At 28.9% G+C, this 18,306-nt stretch overlaps 2 protein-coding genes across 3 annotated transcripts in view; both read right to left on the bottom strand.

Annotated features, from left to right (window-relative positions):
* Positions 1 to 506: 506 nt before the first annotated feature.
* LOC136074386 (uncharacterized) lies at positions 507 to 899 on the bottom strand. Its single transcript, XM_065786699.1, has one exon. It carries the CDS (start codon positions 897 to 899, stop codon positions 507 to 509), a length of 393 nt encoding a protein of 130 aa, XP_065642771.1.
* Positions 900 to 5,308: 4,409 nt separating this feature from the next.
* LOC100206782 (succinate-semialdehyde dehydrogenase, mitochondrial) overlaps positions 5,309 to 18,306 on the bottom strand; it is a 19,773-nt gene continuing 6,775 nt past the window's right edge. Inside the window, exons 3-4 of one of the 2 annotated variants that reach the window (XM_065788118.1) lie at positions 16,989 to 17,039; positions 6,167 to 7,588 (exon numbers count right to left, since the gene is read on the bottom strand). In XM_065788118.1, the coding sequence (XP_065644190.1) occupies positions 6,411 to 7,588; positions 16,989 to 16,998 (1,188 nt within the window). In that variant the 5' untranslated portion in view covers positions 16,999 to 17,039 and the 3' untranslated portion in view covers positions 6,167 to 6,410. Of the gene's footprint in view, positions 7,589 to 16,988; positions 17,040 to 18,306 lie in introns of both variants that reach the window. The other variant, XM_065788117.1, reaches the window with a different exon arrangement.

The following is an 18,306-nucleotide window of genomic DNA, read 5'->3' as shown; positions in this document are numbered from 1 at the left end:
TATATATATATATATATATATATATATATATATATATATATATATATATATATATATATATATATATATAAACTCAGCAAGACATTTACTTGCAGTTGCTAATAAAGGTTTCCCCAGTTGACCGTCAAAGGTTTAGAACAGTTTTTCTTCAACAAAGTTTAAATCTTTCATAGTAAATTACCATAATGGTAATTCAGTATGAAAGATTGACAGGTGTGTGTACATAGATATGTAAAAATGAATCTATGAGGGGTTTACGTCTAAACAGTGTTACAGTCTCTTACATCTGTTACAGCTAAACAAAACTCCAGTAGATAAAAGAGGCAGAAATGTTTCTGATAATGTCGTTTCTGACACTGTAATACCCGTTTTAGAGCTCATATTTAACAAAATCCTACAGAAACTGATATTATTATATAAAAATAATATGTACACTGTGACAATTGATGAAATCAATTGTGGAGCACAATAACAGAAGATGTTGTGCTATAACAGCTATAAATGTTTTAAAAATAGCATTGTTTACTTTTCAATGTATATAAATATTGTTTAGTATTTAATAAATTATTTTTGCAATAATCTGATTTATCAAGTTTATTTTTGAATTGGTCAATTGTTATTGATTCGACAATTTGTGGTGGTAAACCATTCCAAGCATTTACGACTCTACACGAAAAGAAATTATATCTAGCATTACTCTTACAGTATGCCTTTGTTAACTTTTGGTTATGACTACGAAAATTGTAAGGTTTTAATTGAACTTTAGATATTGAGTCGTTTATCCAATTTATTTCCTCACAACCGTTCTGTATTTTAAATTGAAAAATAAGATCTCCTCTTAAACGACGCTCTTCTAGAGTTGTTAATTTCAATAACTGTAGTCTTTTTTCATATGGCATTTTTTTAAAAGCTGGTACGAGTTTTGTTGCCCTTCTCTACTTTTTCTAACTTTAAGATGTCTTGCTTCAGATAAGGACACCATACTTGGATTTCAAACTCAAGATGGGGTATTACAAAAGTCGTATATAATTTTTTTGCCATATTCGAGTCAAAATATTTAAAAGTTCGTTTAATAAGAGTAAGCATTTGATTTGATTTTCCGACAGCTTTATCAATATGACTGGTCCATTTTAAATTAGATTGCATCATTACTCCTAAATCTCGTTTTACTTTTGATGTTGCTAAGATATTATTCTGTTGAGTTTCAGCGTCGAACATTGAATAAGTTATACATGGATTTTTAAAGCCAATGTGCATAATTTTACACTTTTCATAGTTAAATTTCATTTAACATAATGACGACCATTTCATAATACTATCAATATCTAGTTGTAATTTGTTTATGCGAATATCTTCATCTGATTTAAAAATATTTATAATTTTGCTTTCATCTGCATATAATTTAATATTATTTTTTAATGGGTCTGGCAGAAGAGGCCCAAGGACAGAACCTTGTGGAACTCCACTCTCAACTGTTAGCCATTTTGATACACAATCCCCTAAAATTACTCGTTGCTTTCTATTATGTAAATAGGCTTCTATCCAGAATTACTCTAAAAATACCATATGATTTCAACTTTAACATCAATCGCATATGAGGTACTTTATCAAAAACTTTTGAGAAATCTGTATACAACATATCAACACACCAGCTATTCTCAATAGCATCAAAAAAATTATCTTGTGTTTCTAGTAGATTAGTAGCACAGCTTTTGTTCTTTCGAAAACCATGTTGGTTACTATTTAATAAATTGTTTGTTAACATGTAATCTATTATTTTGTCACTTAAGATTGATTCTAAAATTTTGCATGGTATTGACGTTAATGAAATTGGTCTATAGTTTGCAAGATCATTTTTATCTCCATTCTTGTATAATGGTGTTACATTTGCCATTTTCCCTATGAGTGGAATATGTTCTTCTTTTAAGGATCTTTTGAATAGTAACTCTAGAGGTTTGCAAAAACTATTTTGACATTTTTTTTAACACATATGAACTTACACCATCTGCTCCTAATGCTTTATTGACATTTAGTTCACTTAGTTTAATTCTAACGATGTCTTGAGTTATTACTGAGTCTATACCTAATTCTAAACTCAGGCTTGTTTTTACTGTAATGTTAGGAAAATTTGTTGGATCTTCTATAACAAATACTGAATGAATATTTTCATTGAGGACATTAGCAATATTATCACGATTTGTTTGTAAAGAACCATTTTTATCTGTTATTATACTAATGCCTAATTTTATTTTTCTGTTTGAATTAATATATGCATAAAATAGTTTTGGATTTTCTTTTGATGACTCAGCTACTCTTTGGTGCCTAATATACGTCACCCCCCCCCCCCCCCCCCCCCCGCTAAGTAATTTTTCAAAAATTTTCCACCCAGGACATTCTTATTCCAACCCCCCCGGCTATTAAATTTTAGAAAAAATTCCATCCAAGACAAGACATTTTTGATAAACCGATGTTGAGCAAGAGGACTTTAGTAGTGTTTTTTACAAAATATTTCCAGCTAAGTATTTGATGTCCATTTCTAGTGTTGCCTAAAGTTGGGTTATGATGGATTTTATTTATACGTTCAGGTGTTTCTGCTAAAATTAAATCTAAGATATTACCATTAATTAAATCTGCATTATGCGTATGTAGGTGATATAACTGCTTGATGTAAGTAGATGTCATTTATATATTCAACAAATTTGGTGGAGTATTTATCATATTTTTTCATGTTTTGAACGTTATTTTTTTTCCATATTATATTTGGATAATTAAAATCTCCTGAAATAAGTAAACCAGAGTACCTATTATGATCAATTTTATTTTTATTTATTTAGCTGCTTCTATTATTTTACAGATATAGTTATTTATTTCTTCAGATGCATCAGGTGGCCGATAAATACAACCAAGTAAAATTTGTTCATCTTTTATACTTAAAATACACCATGTATGTTCAATGTTGTTGTTTTTAGTGAAATTATCATTGGGTGAGTAAACTAAAAAACTTTCTTTTACATAGATAGCAACACCATTATATTGAAGAGATAAAGAATACTCACCTGCTAATTTGGACGTGAAAATTAAACCATGTAACTATACTTTGCAGTGAGAGGAGGCAGTCATATAAGTTAAGTTTTGGGCAACCTGCCATGACACGTGTGACAAATGTGAGGAAGTATAGTTGAAAAAAAAAATAACTTTAATTAATGACAATGCGTAAAGAGCCGCAATAGTAAAGCTTATGGCCCACAATTAATGGATCCATTCGGAACTCCGTCTCATTGGATTTTTCTCGATTATTTGGAGTTTCGGAGGTCGAGAGAAATCGAGTCACTTCGACGGAACTCCAACAATATTTTAGGAAAAAATCATTATTCTTACTGGTAAATTCTTTTCTTTTTTTTTTGCTTTGCTTTTACAATTATTCTAAGTTGTTGTTTTGAAAATGAAAGTGTTCTCTTAAGAATTTTTTTTTTTCAGTGACAACAGTTTGGCAGAGAATTTTATAATATTATAATTTAATCTTAAAAATAAGCAAAAATAAAAAAATAAAAATATTAAGTTAATTTATCTAAAAGGTAAGTGTAATTAAAATTTAGTTAATTAAAAGCTAAGTTATTTAATTTAAATGAATTAAAAACAAATATCTGAGGATTAACAGGTAACTAATGTTGTAGCAATAGAGGTAGAAGATGCTATAATTTAAATAATCACCACGACTTCATGTATTGCTTAGGAAGGTAAAATTGCTATCTCCATATTCTGCTCAAACAGAACATTTTTTTTAATGGAAAAGTTAAATAAATTTGGCTGAGATAGTGAAGATATTGCAATTAAAACTACGGATGGCTGTAGGTGGATGCTGTAATTGGGTACCAGAATTAAGCTTTTGCATCAGATCTGCTAGAATTATTCAAGTCGTTTTAGTTTTTTTTTGATTTGATTTGATATACGCTAAGAAAGATTGTCACAAAAATGTGGGCCGCAAATAAACTCAATCGCATATTCAAGCAGAAACGGAAACTGATGGAGAGGCGGTAGGAGAATGGCTTATTAATTATTCGGAGGAAAAGATTGAATATGAATGAAATATCGAAACGTCTAAAGAAACTTCGAATACTTATTAAGTTCTTGAAATATTCATTGTTTCGATATGAAGTTCTAAAAGAAACAAACGCGAAATTTACGGATCTTTGCATGACGAAGGACTGATGCTCGACAACCACACTAGATGGAACAGTGTTTTTGAGATAATAAAAAGATTTTTAGATGCGTTTTTTTACGTTTTATTATTATTTTTTTACGTAATAAAAAACATTCGAAGAAATAAACTGCCTAAATATGTTAAATGACATTGACTTGGATTTGTTGAAAGCGCTGTCTGATTTATTGGAAGTCATCGCTGTTGCTGCATTTCACTTGAAAATAATAATAAAAAAAAACAATTTTGGAGTGACATTGTTATAGAAACGTAAATTAGCCAATTGAAGATTGTAGAAACTGACATTAGTTCTAATTATCCAATTTTTTTAAAAATAAAAACACATTTTTTCACGCTTCGAATTTATTGGTCAAATATTTGTAAAAAGAAAATAGCCCTCCGACCAAAACTAGATGATCGCGCTAAAGGAACTTAAGGAGAACCATCGCAATCAGCATCTTTTTTTCCCGAAATTCAAGAAGTTCTGAATCAAAGTTAATCAGCAGCTAAAACCCCAAAAAAATCAAGACTTTTCACCGATCAGTTAAAAGAACATGAAGCAACTGGTGTGAAATCTAAAGCAATTTTGAAATTTGAACTAGAATTCACAGAATTCGAGCCATTTATTAGATAATTAGTCCACAGAAGTCAAGCCATTTATCAGATAAAACCTGTTTGTGAAAGAATTATTATTAAAAAAAAATACAAATTCTTTTTAATTTAAAATATATATTATATAATATTATAACATTAAAAAATAAATATAAGAACACTGTTTAATTATTAACATAATAGTTTAATTTTTTATTTTATAACAAAACATCGACGCTTTTTCTCGATTTCGGATCCTTTACCCACAATAGGAGGGCTAATAAATTTTACAACAAAGTAAATGATACCACAGAGGAATGCAAAAAAGACCTTAAACAAGTTGGATTATAAGTAGATTACATGGCTAATGTGGCATTACCGTGCATACTTGTACAAAATACTTATTATTTCAGGAAACTCAAAATGAACGATATGCATATATTTTTTAAACCCTTACTAATCATTGAATAACTAGAAAAAAAAAAAAAAACTCAAGTAAGAAAATAAAGGGTCAAAACATTATTTTGATTTTAAATCTTTTAAATATATACTAATAACTAATATTTCTCGCATCCAATCAGAATGTTCCTTAAAAATTATGTTGGTAATGTCAAATAAAACCTGATTTATACATTATAATTCCTTTTAGTTATCGATTGATCCTTTTTGTTTCCATTTTCACTAAATTTCACGCAAAAAGGTCTAATGAATTAAGTTCATTGACGGATCCAGCTTTTTTTGGTGTTCGAAATTAACTTTCAGACATGGAGCAAACTCCAAAGATTTGTATGTTTACACTTATGTCAAGTAATGATGCTTTGCAAAAAATTGCGATGACTGGAGGCTGGGAACATCAAAGCCCAAAAGCTTCATCCTAAAAAACGTGAGGGGCGATAAATTTTAAGCTTCATAGTATTATCTCTCAGCGTTCAAAAATTACGATCATATAATATTTGTAACCCCCACATAATGAGGGGGTTAAAATTTTATATGGTCATAATTTTTGAACGCTGAGAGATAATACTATGAAACTTAAAGTTAAATGATAAATATAAGTCTAGTTGAGAATAGTACAAAAAATATTTTATCTTAAACACCAAAAAATGCTGGATCCGTCACTGGTTGAGTTGTCATAAAATTAACACTAAATATGCTATTATATTTTTTGCGTGAAAGTATGTGAAAATAAAATCAAAAGGCATCAATCGATAGGTAAAAGATCATTTATGTAAATTCATTTTTAAGATTTTCAAAATCATGTAAAACAAAAGATTAGGCTATCGTAATTTATCATATAAAACAAAAAGAAACGTCATTTACTATAGAAGTCGAAAAAAAGGCTACTAACCAAAAAACACAAGAAATTGTTGCAATTAATCATTACAAAACACAACTGTCTTAGTTAATCATATAAATCAAAAAATAAAGCCACAACAAATAATATAAAAACATTCTAACACAGAAAAACACAGTTGTTTATTACTATAAACAATTGTTTATTTATTACTATAAACAATGCAAAACATAAAATGAATATGTATAAAACATGTTAAACATAAGAAAATTTACCCACAATAAAAATTGTTCAAAATAATTCAAAATAAAAAAAATAACTTAACTTTTACTTATTTTCCAAAGCTCCTATGCAAACAAGTTTTAGTTCTATATACTCTTCGATACCGTGCGAAGATCCTTCTCTACCGAGACCAGACTCCTTTATTCCTCCAAAAGGAACCATTTCGTTTGTGATAACGCTTTCGTTTACACCAACCATGCCTACTTCTAATCTTTCAGCTACTCTCCACGATTGACTCATATTGTTAGTAAAAATATATCCAGATAATCCTGAATTACGGCTATTTGCAAGAAGAAGCGCTTCTTCTTCAGTTTTAAACTTTATCACAGGTGCCACTGGTCCAAACGTTTCTTCAGCTATACATTTCATATTAGTTGTGCAATCTCTAATTATTGTTGGTTCGTAGAACAATGAACCATTAGAAGACAGTTTTTTTCCACCGCATACTATTTTACCTCCGTTTAGCAAAGCGTCGTTAACATGGTCTTCTACTTTAGCAAGAGCTTGCTCATTAATTAAAGAACTCATATCACATTCAGAACTCATAGGATCTCGTACTCTTAATGCCATAGTTATTTTTTTGAACTCATCTATAAAGGATTCATAAACATTCTCTTGAACTAGTATCCTTTCGGCGCAAATGCAAGTTTGTCCTGCATTTCGAAAACGGGATTTAACAGCTTTATCTGCAGCAAGCTTTACATCTGCAGAATCAAAAACTATGAATGGTGCATTTCCTCCTAATTCCAAAGAAACCTTTTTAACAGTAGAAGCAGACTTCTCTAACAACCATTTTCCAACTTTAGTAGATCCTGTAAATGAGATATTTCTAACAAGAGGACTCGTGCAAAGTAAAAGTCCAGCTAACTCAGCATTATTTCTCGAACATGTTATAACATTAACAACACCTTGTGGTACCTGAACCTCGTCAACAAGTTGTGCAAATGCAAGAGCTGACAGTGGTGTCTCTTCAGATGGTTTTATAACTGTTGTACATCCTGCTGCAAGGGCCGGAGCAACTTTACGTGTTATCATTGCAAGTGGAAAATTCCAAGGTGTTATCATGCCACACACACCAACTGGTTGCTTAAGCACAAAACGCCTTAGATGAGGCTCGATATTTGGAAGAACTTCACCATTAATTCGTTTAGCTTCTTCAGAAAACCATTCAAGAAACGATGCAGCGTATTTCACTTCACCTTTGGCTTCATGAAGAGGTTTTCCTAAAAAATAAAAAAATCTTCTATATATAATATGTTAAAAATAATTTTATACTAAATTATTAGACAAAATAAAGTTTTCTAATCCAAATAAATTTACTTTGAAAATTTCAGTTTGTTAGTTTCTTGTCAAGAGTTATTCAGTTTCTTATCACCTCTTTGCAAGAATAAATTAATGGTTGGATATTTAGTTGCTTCCTTAATACCTAACTTTTAAATTATATTTTACATTGTTAAATTTAAATTATATTCTGTATATTTAAAATATAAAAAAATATTAGTAAGTGTTGTTGTCAATGTTGGTCGTGGTAAAAACAAAAGCATACTGGAATAAGAAATATTGGAAATACTACTTATTTTTTACTGAAATTACCATTTTACTGTTTTAAATAGCACATAAAAACTATTTTATTGTTACAACTAGCGCATAAAAACTATAAAATGTAAAATAAAAAATAAAAAACTTTTTAAATACAACATTTTATTTTATGCTGTTTGCTGTAAATGTTAGTAAAAACTGTAAACATATTACCTAGAGATAGATTTATGGAAAAATTTGCCAAACTTTTTGACTATAATTTTAAGAACAGACTTGCTTGGGATATAATTGTGAAAAATTATAACAGAAAAATTTACATTGTACTTGCAATATAGAAATAGAAAATTTCATTCGTATCCTTCAAAAAAGATCTTAGTAAAACAAACAAAAAACGCATTTTTTCTGATTTCATGTTAGACTCACAAATCAAACTTATATTGGAAAAAGATTTATTCATTTGATTTTTCTGGTCAGAGACAGAAAGGCAGCAAAGTCAAAGAAAAAGAAGCAAAGAAAAGGAAGCAAAGAAAAAGACATTCAAAACATAGCTAGTATAGTTATGACAAACTGATTTGTAGTATTTTAAAAATACAAATTTAATAATCTTATAATGATATCTTCAATCTCTTAAAATTACTTCCAAAAAAAAGTCTAATGTACTTTAGCAAGTAATGGTTTTAACATTTATTTCACCAAAAACCAGGCAGGTCGGAATAAAAAAATTCCCTAATAAATGTGTTCAAAAAAACATATTTCAACTAAGTTATACTTATTAAATTTTTCAATTAGCTATATATGCAATATATAGCTGTAATGTAAGATGAAGTAACCTGCCATAAATATGTAATATTTATTAAATATAATGTATATATAAAAATATATATTTACAGTCCACTTACAGTGCACCAGTTTATTTGCAATACTTTTAGTTATAAATGTTGCAGCAAACACAACTTTGCTTTTAACTTAACAGTCCTTAAATAAAAAATAATTATTGAATAACTAGTCAACATATTCTTTAAAGATTATTGGTCTCCATGTTCATATGATGTAGGCTGAGTTTGTGACTGAGTCATAATTGGTTCGAGCTTCTATTGTGAGTGGAAACTAGAAACATTTGGTATATATATATATATATAGATTGCACAAGAGACGCTAGCTCTTTAGAGTAGTGCCATTATAGTATTTGTAGAAAAGAGTAAGAGAAGCAACATTACGACAATGTGATAGTGGTTGGAGGTTGGCTGCAAGAACAGGTCCGACTGTTTACAATGGACCTTTTTTTGCACCTTGTCTAAAAGAGAAAAGGCATCATTAGAAGATCTGTCCGAGATATGGCAACAGTATTCAATACAAGGACGGATTTGAGATTTATAGAGAGAATATAATCCGGAGTAAGAAAGTGTTGAGCTAGATAAAGAGATGCAACTTTAGCAGATGCCAATTTAGCAACAGATTTGATATTTTATTTCAAAGAAAGATCAGAGGTAAGAGTTAATCCTAGAAGATGAAGGATGGATGACTCATTGAGTACATTACTGTTCATAAATATAGGAAGATCTAAATTATTGCCATAACAATTGGCTGAAAAAAATTCAGTTTTATCTGTATTGAAGTTCACCAGCCATTGTGAGCCCCATGCTGTAGCAGAAGTGATATCCTTTTCAAGCTCAAATGCCCCCTCCAAGCAATCAGAGAGTGTTGGCTTCTTATCACAACAAGAATAAATGGTAGTATCATCAGCAAACAATGGCACCTTAGATGTGAGAATATCTGAAAGATCGTTAATGTAAATTAAAAAGAGTATAGGGGCAGAAGATAAAACCTTGAGGAATCCCTGAAGTTACAGATTAAGAAGAAGAGTACTGTCCATCAAGGACAACATTTATACGACAGCTCCGGAGAACACTTCTGCAAGACAATAACAGGTATGTTGTCCGGGCCACAAGCTGTAGAAGAGTCTAAGCAGGAAATCACTTTAGATACAGAAGTTGGGGTGATACGAATGTCAAGCAATGGATCAACCTGTTTGTTGGAAATATCTGGTAGAACGCAACAAGTGGAATCAAGTGATGATATTGATGAAAAGTTTTTAGCAAACAATTCAACTTTGTCTTTAGGTGAGGTGACAAAGTCTGAACCATACAAGAGAGGTGGAATTATAGATTTGCCTTTATTATTAATACTATTAAAGATTCTCCCGTCACAAAAGCCTAATTTTTGAGATGAGATACGAGATTTCATGACCTTTTACAATGATTTCTAGCAGTAATAGACAGACGTCTGTTGTTTGGAAAATTGTTTTGCTGATAGATATGGAAGTAACGATTTTGATTGGCAATCGCAGCAGCACAATGTGAGGAAAACCATGGAGGAGAGTGAGGCTTGACCTGGAATCGTCGAGAGGGAAAAAAAGATTCTGTGCCAGCCTGAATTCATGAAGTTATGTAAGAAGCACATTTGTCAACAGGAAGACGAAAGATTTCTACATTTCTACCCAAGGGCCATCACGAAGAAAATCATGGAAAGAATCCCAGTCAGCTTTAAGGTAGTTGTAAGAGGTATGATAATAGGGGGATTCAGGTGATGAAGAATGAGATAATAGTATTAGAGAGATCAAACTGTGATCAGAAGCACCTAAGGGTGAATGTTTTAGAAACTGAGCACTGACTAGGATCAGAAACAAGACGTAATTCCAGTAGAGAAGGTAAATGATTTGGATTGTCTGGAAAGAGTTGGAAAGTTGACTATTTGAGTTAGGGATTGAGAAAGGCAAAAGTTGTGGGCTTTAATGCCTGCATAATCACTGACACTAGACCCAAGCCATTCAGTATGAGCATTTAAGTCACCGACAACAATAATATAAGCTGATGGATAAAGAGAAAGGGCTTGGTCAATTTGATCAGAAATAACATCAAAAAGAGTGCAGTCTTGAGATGAAGGAGAGCGAAATAGAACAAAGAGAAACGCAATATAGTGAAGTGGTGCTATACGAAAGCACATGAAAGAATATTCTGTGGATTCAAACCTAGTTTCACAACAACTATATATAAATAATATATATACAATATATATATATATATACATATATAATATATATATATATATAATGTATATATATATAAAATATATATAGATATATATATATATATATATATATATATATATATATATATATATATATATATATATATATGTATATATATATGTATATATATATAAATGACATATATATACGACATATATACAACATATATATGATATATATATACAATATATATATACGACAACTATATATATATATATATATATATATATATATATATATATATATATATATATATATATATATATATATATATATATATATATATATATATATATATATATATATATATATATATATATATATATATATGTATAGATATATAATATATATATATATATATATATATATATATATAATATATATATATATATATATATATAATATATATAAATATATAACATATATATATATATGTATAAATATATATATATATATATATATATAAATATATATATATATATATATAAATATATATACAGTATTGTGCAAATTAATTGCATCAAGCATTTTTTTTCTTTTTTGTTTTATACTGTGTTTTCTATAATTTAACTGTGATTAGAAGGATAAATAAATGTAAATAAAGTAAATAAATAAAGATGGACACTACACCAAGAAAAAGATCTAAAATATTAACTTTACTTCAATATTCTGATAAATCTCAACAGGAGATAGCCAAATTATGTTCAGTAAAACAATCTACAGTTAGCCCGGTTAAGAAGCATTACATTGCAACAGGCAGCTTATCACCATTAAGACAAGGAAAACGTGGTTGAAAACGAAAGACTTTAGAAAGAGATGACCGATATCTGATGCTGGAGAGTATCAAAAATCCAAACAATACAAGTGACCAATTATTGAATGATTTAGCTACGCATGACATCCATGTCTGCTCGAGTACTGTGCGGAGGAAGTTGATAGCTGTTAGAAGGTTTGCCAGAAAACCTTTTAAAAAACCATTACTTACAGATGTCATGAAGAAGAAGTGTCTCTTGTGGGCAAAGGAATACAAAAAGTGGACTAAAGAACAATGGAGAAGGGTAAGACAAAATGTGTTTATTAAATTTACAGCTATTTTATTTATTATATTTGTATATCATACTATTTTTAAATTGAAAGTATTAAATTAAAGAGACTTAATAACAGTTAACTTGTTTTTTTATTGATTGCAGGTTTTATTTTTGGATGAATCACATTTTGAAGTGCAAGGCCAACGGTTACAGTTTGTTTGTTGTTCTGATGGTGAGCCTATACGACCTGGACACATTGAACAATATGCCAAGCATCCAGAAAAGAAGATGTTTTGAGGTTGTTTCTCTGCTTTTGGACCAGGAAGACTCTACCCAGTTACTGGAATGATGAACTCTGACACTTACATTGAGGTTCTGCAAACACATTTAATTCCAGAGATGTTAAAAGTGTTTCCAAATGGAAACGGAATATTACAGCAGGACTTAGCCACATGCTGTACTTCCAAAAAAGTCAAGAAATTCATGGTAAAAAATAATATTAAAACCCTTGAATGGCCTGGCAACTCCCCTGATCTTAATCCAATTGAGAATCTCTGGGCAATTGTAAAAAAAAGATTGTGAAAACATGACTGCATAACTAAAACTAAGCTTACCACCACTATCCTTCAGATTTGGATTGAAGACACAGAAATCCAAAACATTTGTAAAAATTTAGTGAATTCCATGCCAAATCGTGTGCAGAAAGTCATAGCAGCACGAGGAGGACACATAAAATATTAGTGCATGAGTTTTTATTTTATTAGAGTAAGAAAACTTAAAATTTCCTGGATTTTTACTGTTTTTAATTTTAATGCAATTAATATTTACAATACTGTGTGTATATATATATATATATATCTATATAAGCAGAAGTGTTCTCTGGAGCTGTTGTCTATACTCTCAAAACTATTTAACAAGTGCTTATTGGAGTCTTGTTTTCCAGCCTGATGGAAAGTGGCATCTGTTATCCCTATTTTCAAAAATTCTGGAGAGCTATCTTATTTGTGTAACTACTGTCTCATTAGTCTTCTTCCTATTATAAGCAAAGTTTTTGAATCTTTAACTGAAAAACACTTAATCTCTTATCTTGAATCTAATAACTTTCTGACCATCAATATGGATCTCGATCCTCTCGTTCAACAGTTGATTTGCTAACAGTAATAACTGATAGGTTTTATCATACATTAGATAAAGGTGCAGAGCTTAAGGCCGTCGCTCTTGACATTTCAAAAGTTTTTGATAAAAATTGGCATGCTGGTCTTCTCCATAAACTTTCTTCTTACGGTGTATCAGGTAACATCTTTAAGATTATTCAATCCTTCCTTTCCAATCGTAGTATAAAAGTTGTCCATGATGGACAGCACTCTTCTTCTTATTCTGTAACTTCAGGGGTTCCTCAGGTTCTATCCTTGGCCCTATACTCTTTTTAACTTACATTAATGATCTTCCAGATATTCTCACATCTAAGGTGTCATTGCTTGCTGATAATACTACCATTTATCCTTGTCGTGATAAGAAGCCAACACTCTCTGATTGCTTGGAGGGGGCATTTGAGCTTGAAAAGGATCTCACTTCTGCTACAGCATGGGGCTCGCAGTGGCTGGTGAACTTTAATATAGATAAAACTCAATTTTTTTCCGCCAATTGCTATCGCAATAATTTAGATCTTCCTATATTTATGAACGGTGATGTACTCGATGAGTCATCAAATCCGTCTTTGTATGGAATACTGTTGCCATATCTGGGACAGTTCTTCCAATGATGCCCTTTCTCTTTTGACAAAGTGCAAAAACGCATTGTAAACATAGTTGGACCTGCTCTTGCAACCAACCTCCAACCATTATCACATCGTCATAATGTTGCTTCTCTTTCCCTTTTCTACAAATACTATAACGGGCACTGCTCCAAAGAGCTAGCGTCTCTTGAGCCACCTACTAAAATTCATTCTCGTGTTACTCGTCATTCAATTAAGTCTGATGCTTTTTCTGTGACTATTTCTATTTAACTCCAAAAACTCTTATTCATCTAGTTATTTTCTTAATTACTTAAACAAATATAAACGTAAAATTATTTTATTAAATTAAATGTAAAACTGATCAGGTGTTAGTAAATTAATGTTCAACAATTTCATGAAACATTTAATTATCATTAGTAAAATCTAAATTTATTTAAAAATAGAAATTTAATATAAAAAGTACTGAAATCTAAAAAAAAAGGTTTTTACAAAAATTGGGGTTTTAAACAAAATTTTGTCAAATCTCAGCCTCGGCAGGAATAAATAAGTGCGCAAACAGTCAGGCGATGCAGGAATTACACATTTTTGTGGGGTTTTTTTTATATTTTGATAAAAATGCTTATCAATAAATTAAAATTTATTATGTTTTAGTAATAATTCTTTAGGTTTTAATTGAAAAATTTAAGTTTTTTAATTGAAATGATTTATTATTTTATAAATATTATTTTGTGTTGTGTTTCTTCTTATTTCCATATTTAAAAGTTCCTTTGTTACTCTTCTTTTTTGGGAAACATTTTTTTCTAATTTGAAAAATTTAAAAATTGCACTAAACTCCAAGCGAGAAAGTTTAAAATTAACAAATTTAGTTGACTTTCATTTAATTTGTCAAAAAATCGAATAGCCAATTAAATCGACTATGACTTTCCTTCTAATTGATTAAAATTAATTTAGTTGGTTCTTTTCACTATGAATAATATTCTTACGCATGGTTCTTCAACCATGCGTAAGAATATTATTCATAGCAGGTTTTTTAATTCATCCAATATATCACATCAACTTAACTCTTAGTTTATTGTATGTAGTACCACTTCATGGTTTCTTTTCCTCATTAAAGTAAACCATTGATTCTTTCTAAAACAAAATGATACGTAATCGATTCAAAAAAATGATAAATAATCAATTAAAGATGAAACAAAATAAGAACTTTGATAAATCCGCCACCTAAAAACGGCACAAAAAAAAATTATGCTTTGATTTGTCATGAAAAATGATAAAAATATTTAGAATTTTTTGAAAATTTCATCATTAAATTCAATTTAAATTCTACAAGTATTCTAATATTCAATAAAATTCAATACTATGTAATCATTGATAAACAATAATTTCCTCCAAAGATGAATTTCCGGTGGACATTTCTAATGATTGGTTTAATACATTTTTTATACATTATTAATAATTGAAATAACTTCCTCTGGACTATTATTAATAATGATTCGTACACATAAATCCCTTCAGACATTTCTGCATGAAAAAATTCTTGTTAAACACACTTAAAAGTTGTGCAGCTAAATTTAAGAGAGACAAAACAAAGAGCAATGAAAGGTTATTTTATACTACTCCTTTGATTTAACTTTAATATAAATTAAATTTTCGTTCTTGTTTTATGGTAGCAACAAAATGTTGCATAAAACTTACATAAAAGTAAAGTCTGGATCTATTTTGTAAAAAACGATTACTCTACAATAACAACATACAAATATAAAGATACTTTAAAAAACGGAAATTGCAACAAAGAGCTAAAGTACAATAAAAATACCAGCTCAATGGCAAATTATTTGTATAGTAACCATAATAATATTAAAAACTCTAAACTTCTGTGTACAAAAACTGTTCTTGTATCTATCAAATCTACATTTGCTAACTCTCATTTATATTATCCAAGTTCGCAGAAATATAGAGATTTAGAGGAATCTATGCATAATTTTGTTCTTCATACAGGTCAACCGCTGTCGATTGTTGATAATAAGTGTCTAGAAGATCTAATTTATAAATTGTACATACCTTGCTTTTGTCATATATAAAATTTAATTTTTAAAGATGTTCTTATAAAAGAGAATGAGCCATCAACTGAAGAAAACCATTGCATCTTCATAACTTTAAAGAAATGTAGAAAACTGATTGGCTTATTTAAACATAGCAACAAGCTTTCTGCTCAGCTAGCTAGTGTTAAATTAAATAATATGAAAGCTGATAATCTAGTTCAATTAACAAATTAAAAAAAAGACATGCCTACTTGGTGGAATTCAACCGTTTTTAATGTTGCAATCATTTTTAAACTTAGCAAATCAATCAATCATATAATTAAGCCAGAGAACAAAGAAAACAAAGATTTGTTATTAAAAAGCTGGCAACTGGAAATCATTGGCGAGCTAATCAATTTATTAGAGCCAAAACATGACTTTAAAATTTTTTGAGTGGATCATAATAATAATAATAATATAAAAAAACTTGTTTAATTATATTACCAGCTTGATTGATTAACTTTTGCTAACTTTAAAAGTGAATCAAATAATCGTACAGTTATGAATCTTGCCATTAAATTTAAAGACAATTTTAATCAAAAATGTGAGGATTTTCTCAATATTAAAAAGCTGCATGCATACATAATTAGATCTTGTATTTTTTACTTTCGAACAAAACAGAGAAAATGGGTTATTAATTAGTAAAGAAGCTCATTATTTTGTTGGTTTATTGAGCTATAAGTAGGAGCCCACACTAACAAGACCTCAGTTGTCTAGCCAAGAGTGGTTATCTAGTCAAAGAACTCCATCAAAAAAAAAAATAATAATGTTATTGGATGAAGCAGTGTCATCAGATTATCTGCAGACAACAAAATCATAAACCATTTAAATATGAATATAATAAGTTGGGAAATTCATTTCCTTAAATATGAAAGTAATTTATAAGAATTTTCCATTTCGTCAAAGATAGCAAAGATGCTCTTTTGTATAATTGCTTCATCACTGCTTTGGAATAGCAATTTTCAAATGCTAAAGAAATCACACACAACAATGCCATCTTGTTTTTTTCTTTTTTACTTTACTATTGTAATTTATTTTTTATTTTTTTTGTTTATTTGATTTAAATTAATCTTATAGATTAATTAAAATCGAACAAAAAAATATATAAGCTCTTGTTATAACAACATGTATTATTCTAAAAGTAATACATACCATCTACCATCTAGTTTTTTGCTTACTCTTTTAAAACTCTTTTTGTTTTATCTAAAAAATAAATCATCAAGCAACATTAAACAATTATAATTTAAAAAAATCAAATATTTCAATTAAATCAACTTTTAATCGATTTAGTTGATTTCAAATATATATTAGTCGATTTTGGTTGACTTTGAAAAATACATTCTTTTTGCGTTACGTAATATAAATTTAAACTAAAAAAGTTTCATTACTGTTTATTAAAAAAGATTTAATTCTAAGTTTATTCTAGATTCTAAGTTTATTCTAGATTCTAAGTTTATTCTAGATTCAAAGTTTAAAACGCAGCTATAAAAATATTGTGTATTAAAAAATTTCATTTTTATATAAAAATATATAATTTAAATGGCTTTTTAAAAACTACTAAAGATCTTTACTTATTTATTGTTGTTGCTTTTTTTACAGATGTTTTGAGATGTTATTTAATAAAACTCTTACACTGGTCATTTGAACTTATCAAGTTTATTTAAATATATTTATGTCAAAACATTATAAAAAAATCTTCAATTATGAACTTTTTTACATTAGGGACGCTCACAAAAACGTAACGTAATAAACATTTTTTGATTTTTTTGCATAACTATGTAATAGATATTAAAAGGATATTTTATTTCAAACGCAAGATTTTTTACTATTTTTGCTTATGTAAGTAAAATCGACCAAAAAAAAATTAAATTTTGCTGTTTAAAAAAAAAAAATTGTATTGTAAAGTAAAAGCTATATTTTGCCTAAAAGCTATGTATTTGCCGCATATTTTGTGGAAAATGTGGGCGATCGCCTGCCAATCCTGCCGAGGCCTATATATATGTTCTGAATAAAGTTCTTACATCAAGGATATTTACGAGCAGTAATAAGTACTAATATGAAATGAACACCTGTCAATTTCAATAATAAAAATAGTGAAAATAATAAAAATAATTATAATACAAATAGAAATAATAGTATTAATCATAAGAAGTATATACTATACTATAATAATAGTTAAAACAATATATATGCTTAAATTAGGCTTTAAAAAGATTGGTCAATCAACATTAACAAATGTAAGACTTTATGGAGCAAATGTCTCTAAATATCACAAAGTAATACATCTACAGAAGTTATTATTTAATTATAAGGTTTGCAGCTTATTGTTTTTAACTAGACAAGGTGGAATTGAATGTACATGCCTAAGTAATGCATGAACAGACTGATTACTGATAAAGGAATTGATGTGATGAATGACATTTTAGATAATTTTGATTTGCCACAGTTTTGACTAGCAGAAGTACCATTT

This window comes from Hydra vulgaris, chromosome 01 (genome assembly GCF_038396675.1).
Source record: "Hydra vulgaris chromosome 01, alternate assembly HydraT2T_AEP".
NCBI lineage: Eukaryota > Metazoa > Cnidaria > Hydrozoa > Anthoathecata > Hydridae > Hydra > Hydra vulgaris.
Note: the sequence above shows the minus strand (reverse complement) of the source record. Positions and strands in the feature narration are given on the sequence as shown.

Bases quoted from the DNA above. Each gene is read 5' to 3' on its own strand.
- LOC136074386 (XM_065786699.1), bottom strand. From the start codon at position 899: ATGCCATATGAAAAAAGACTACAGTTATTGAAATTAACAACTCTAGAA.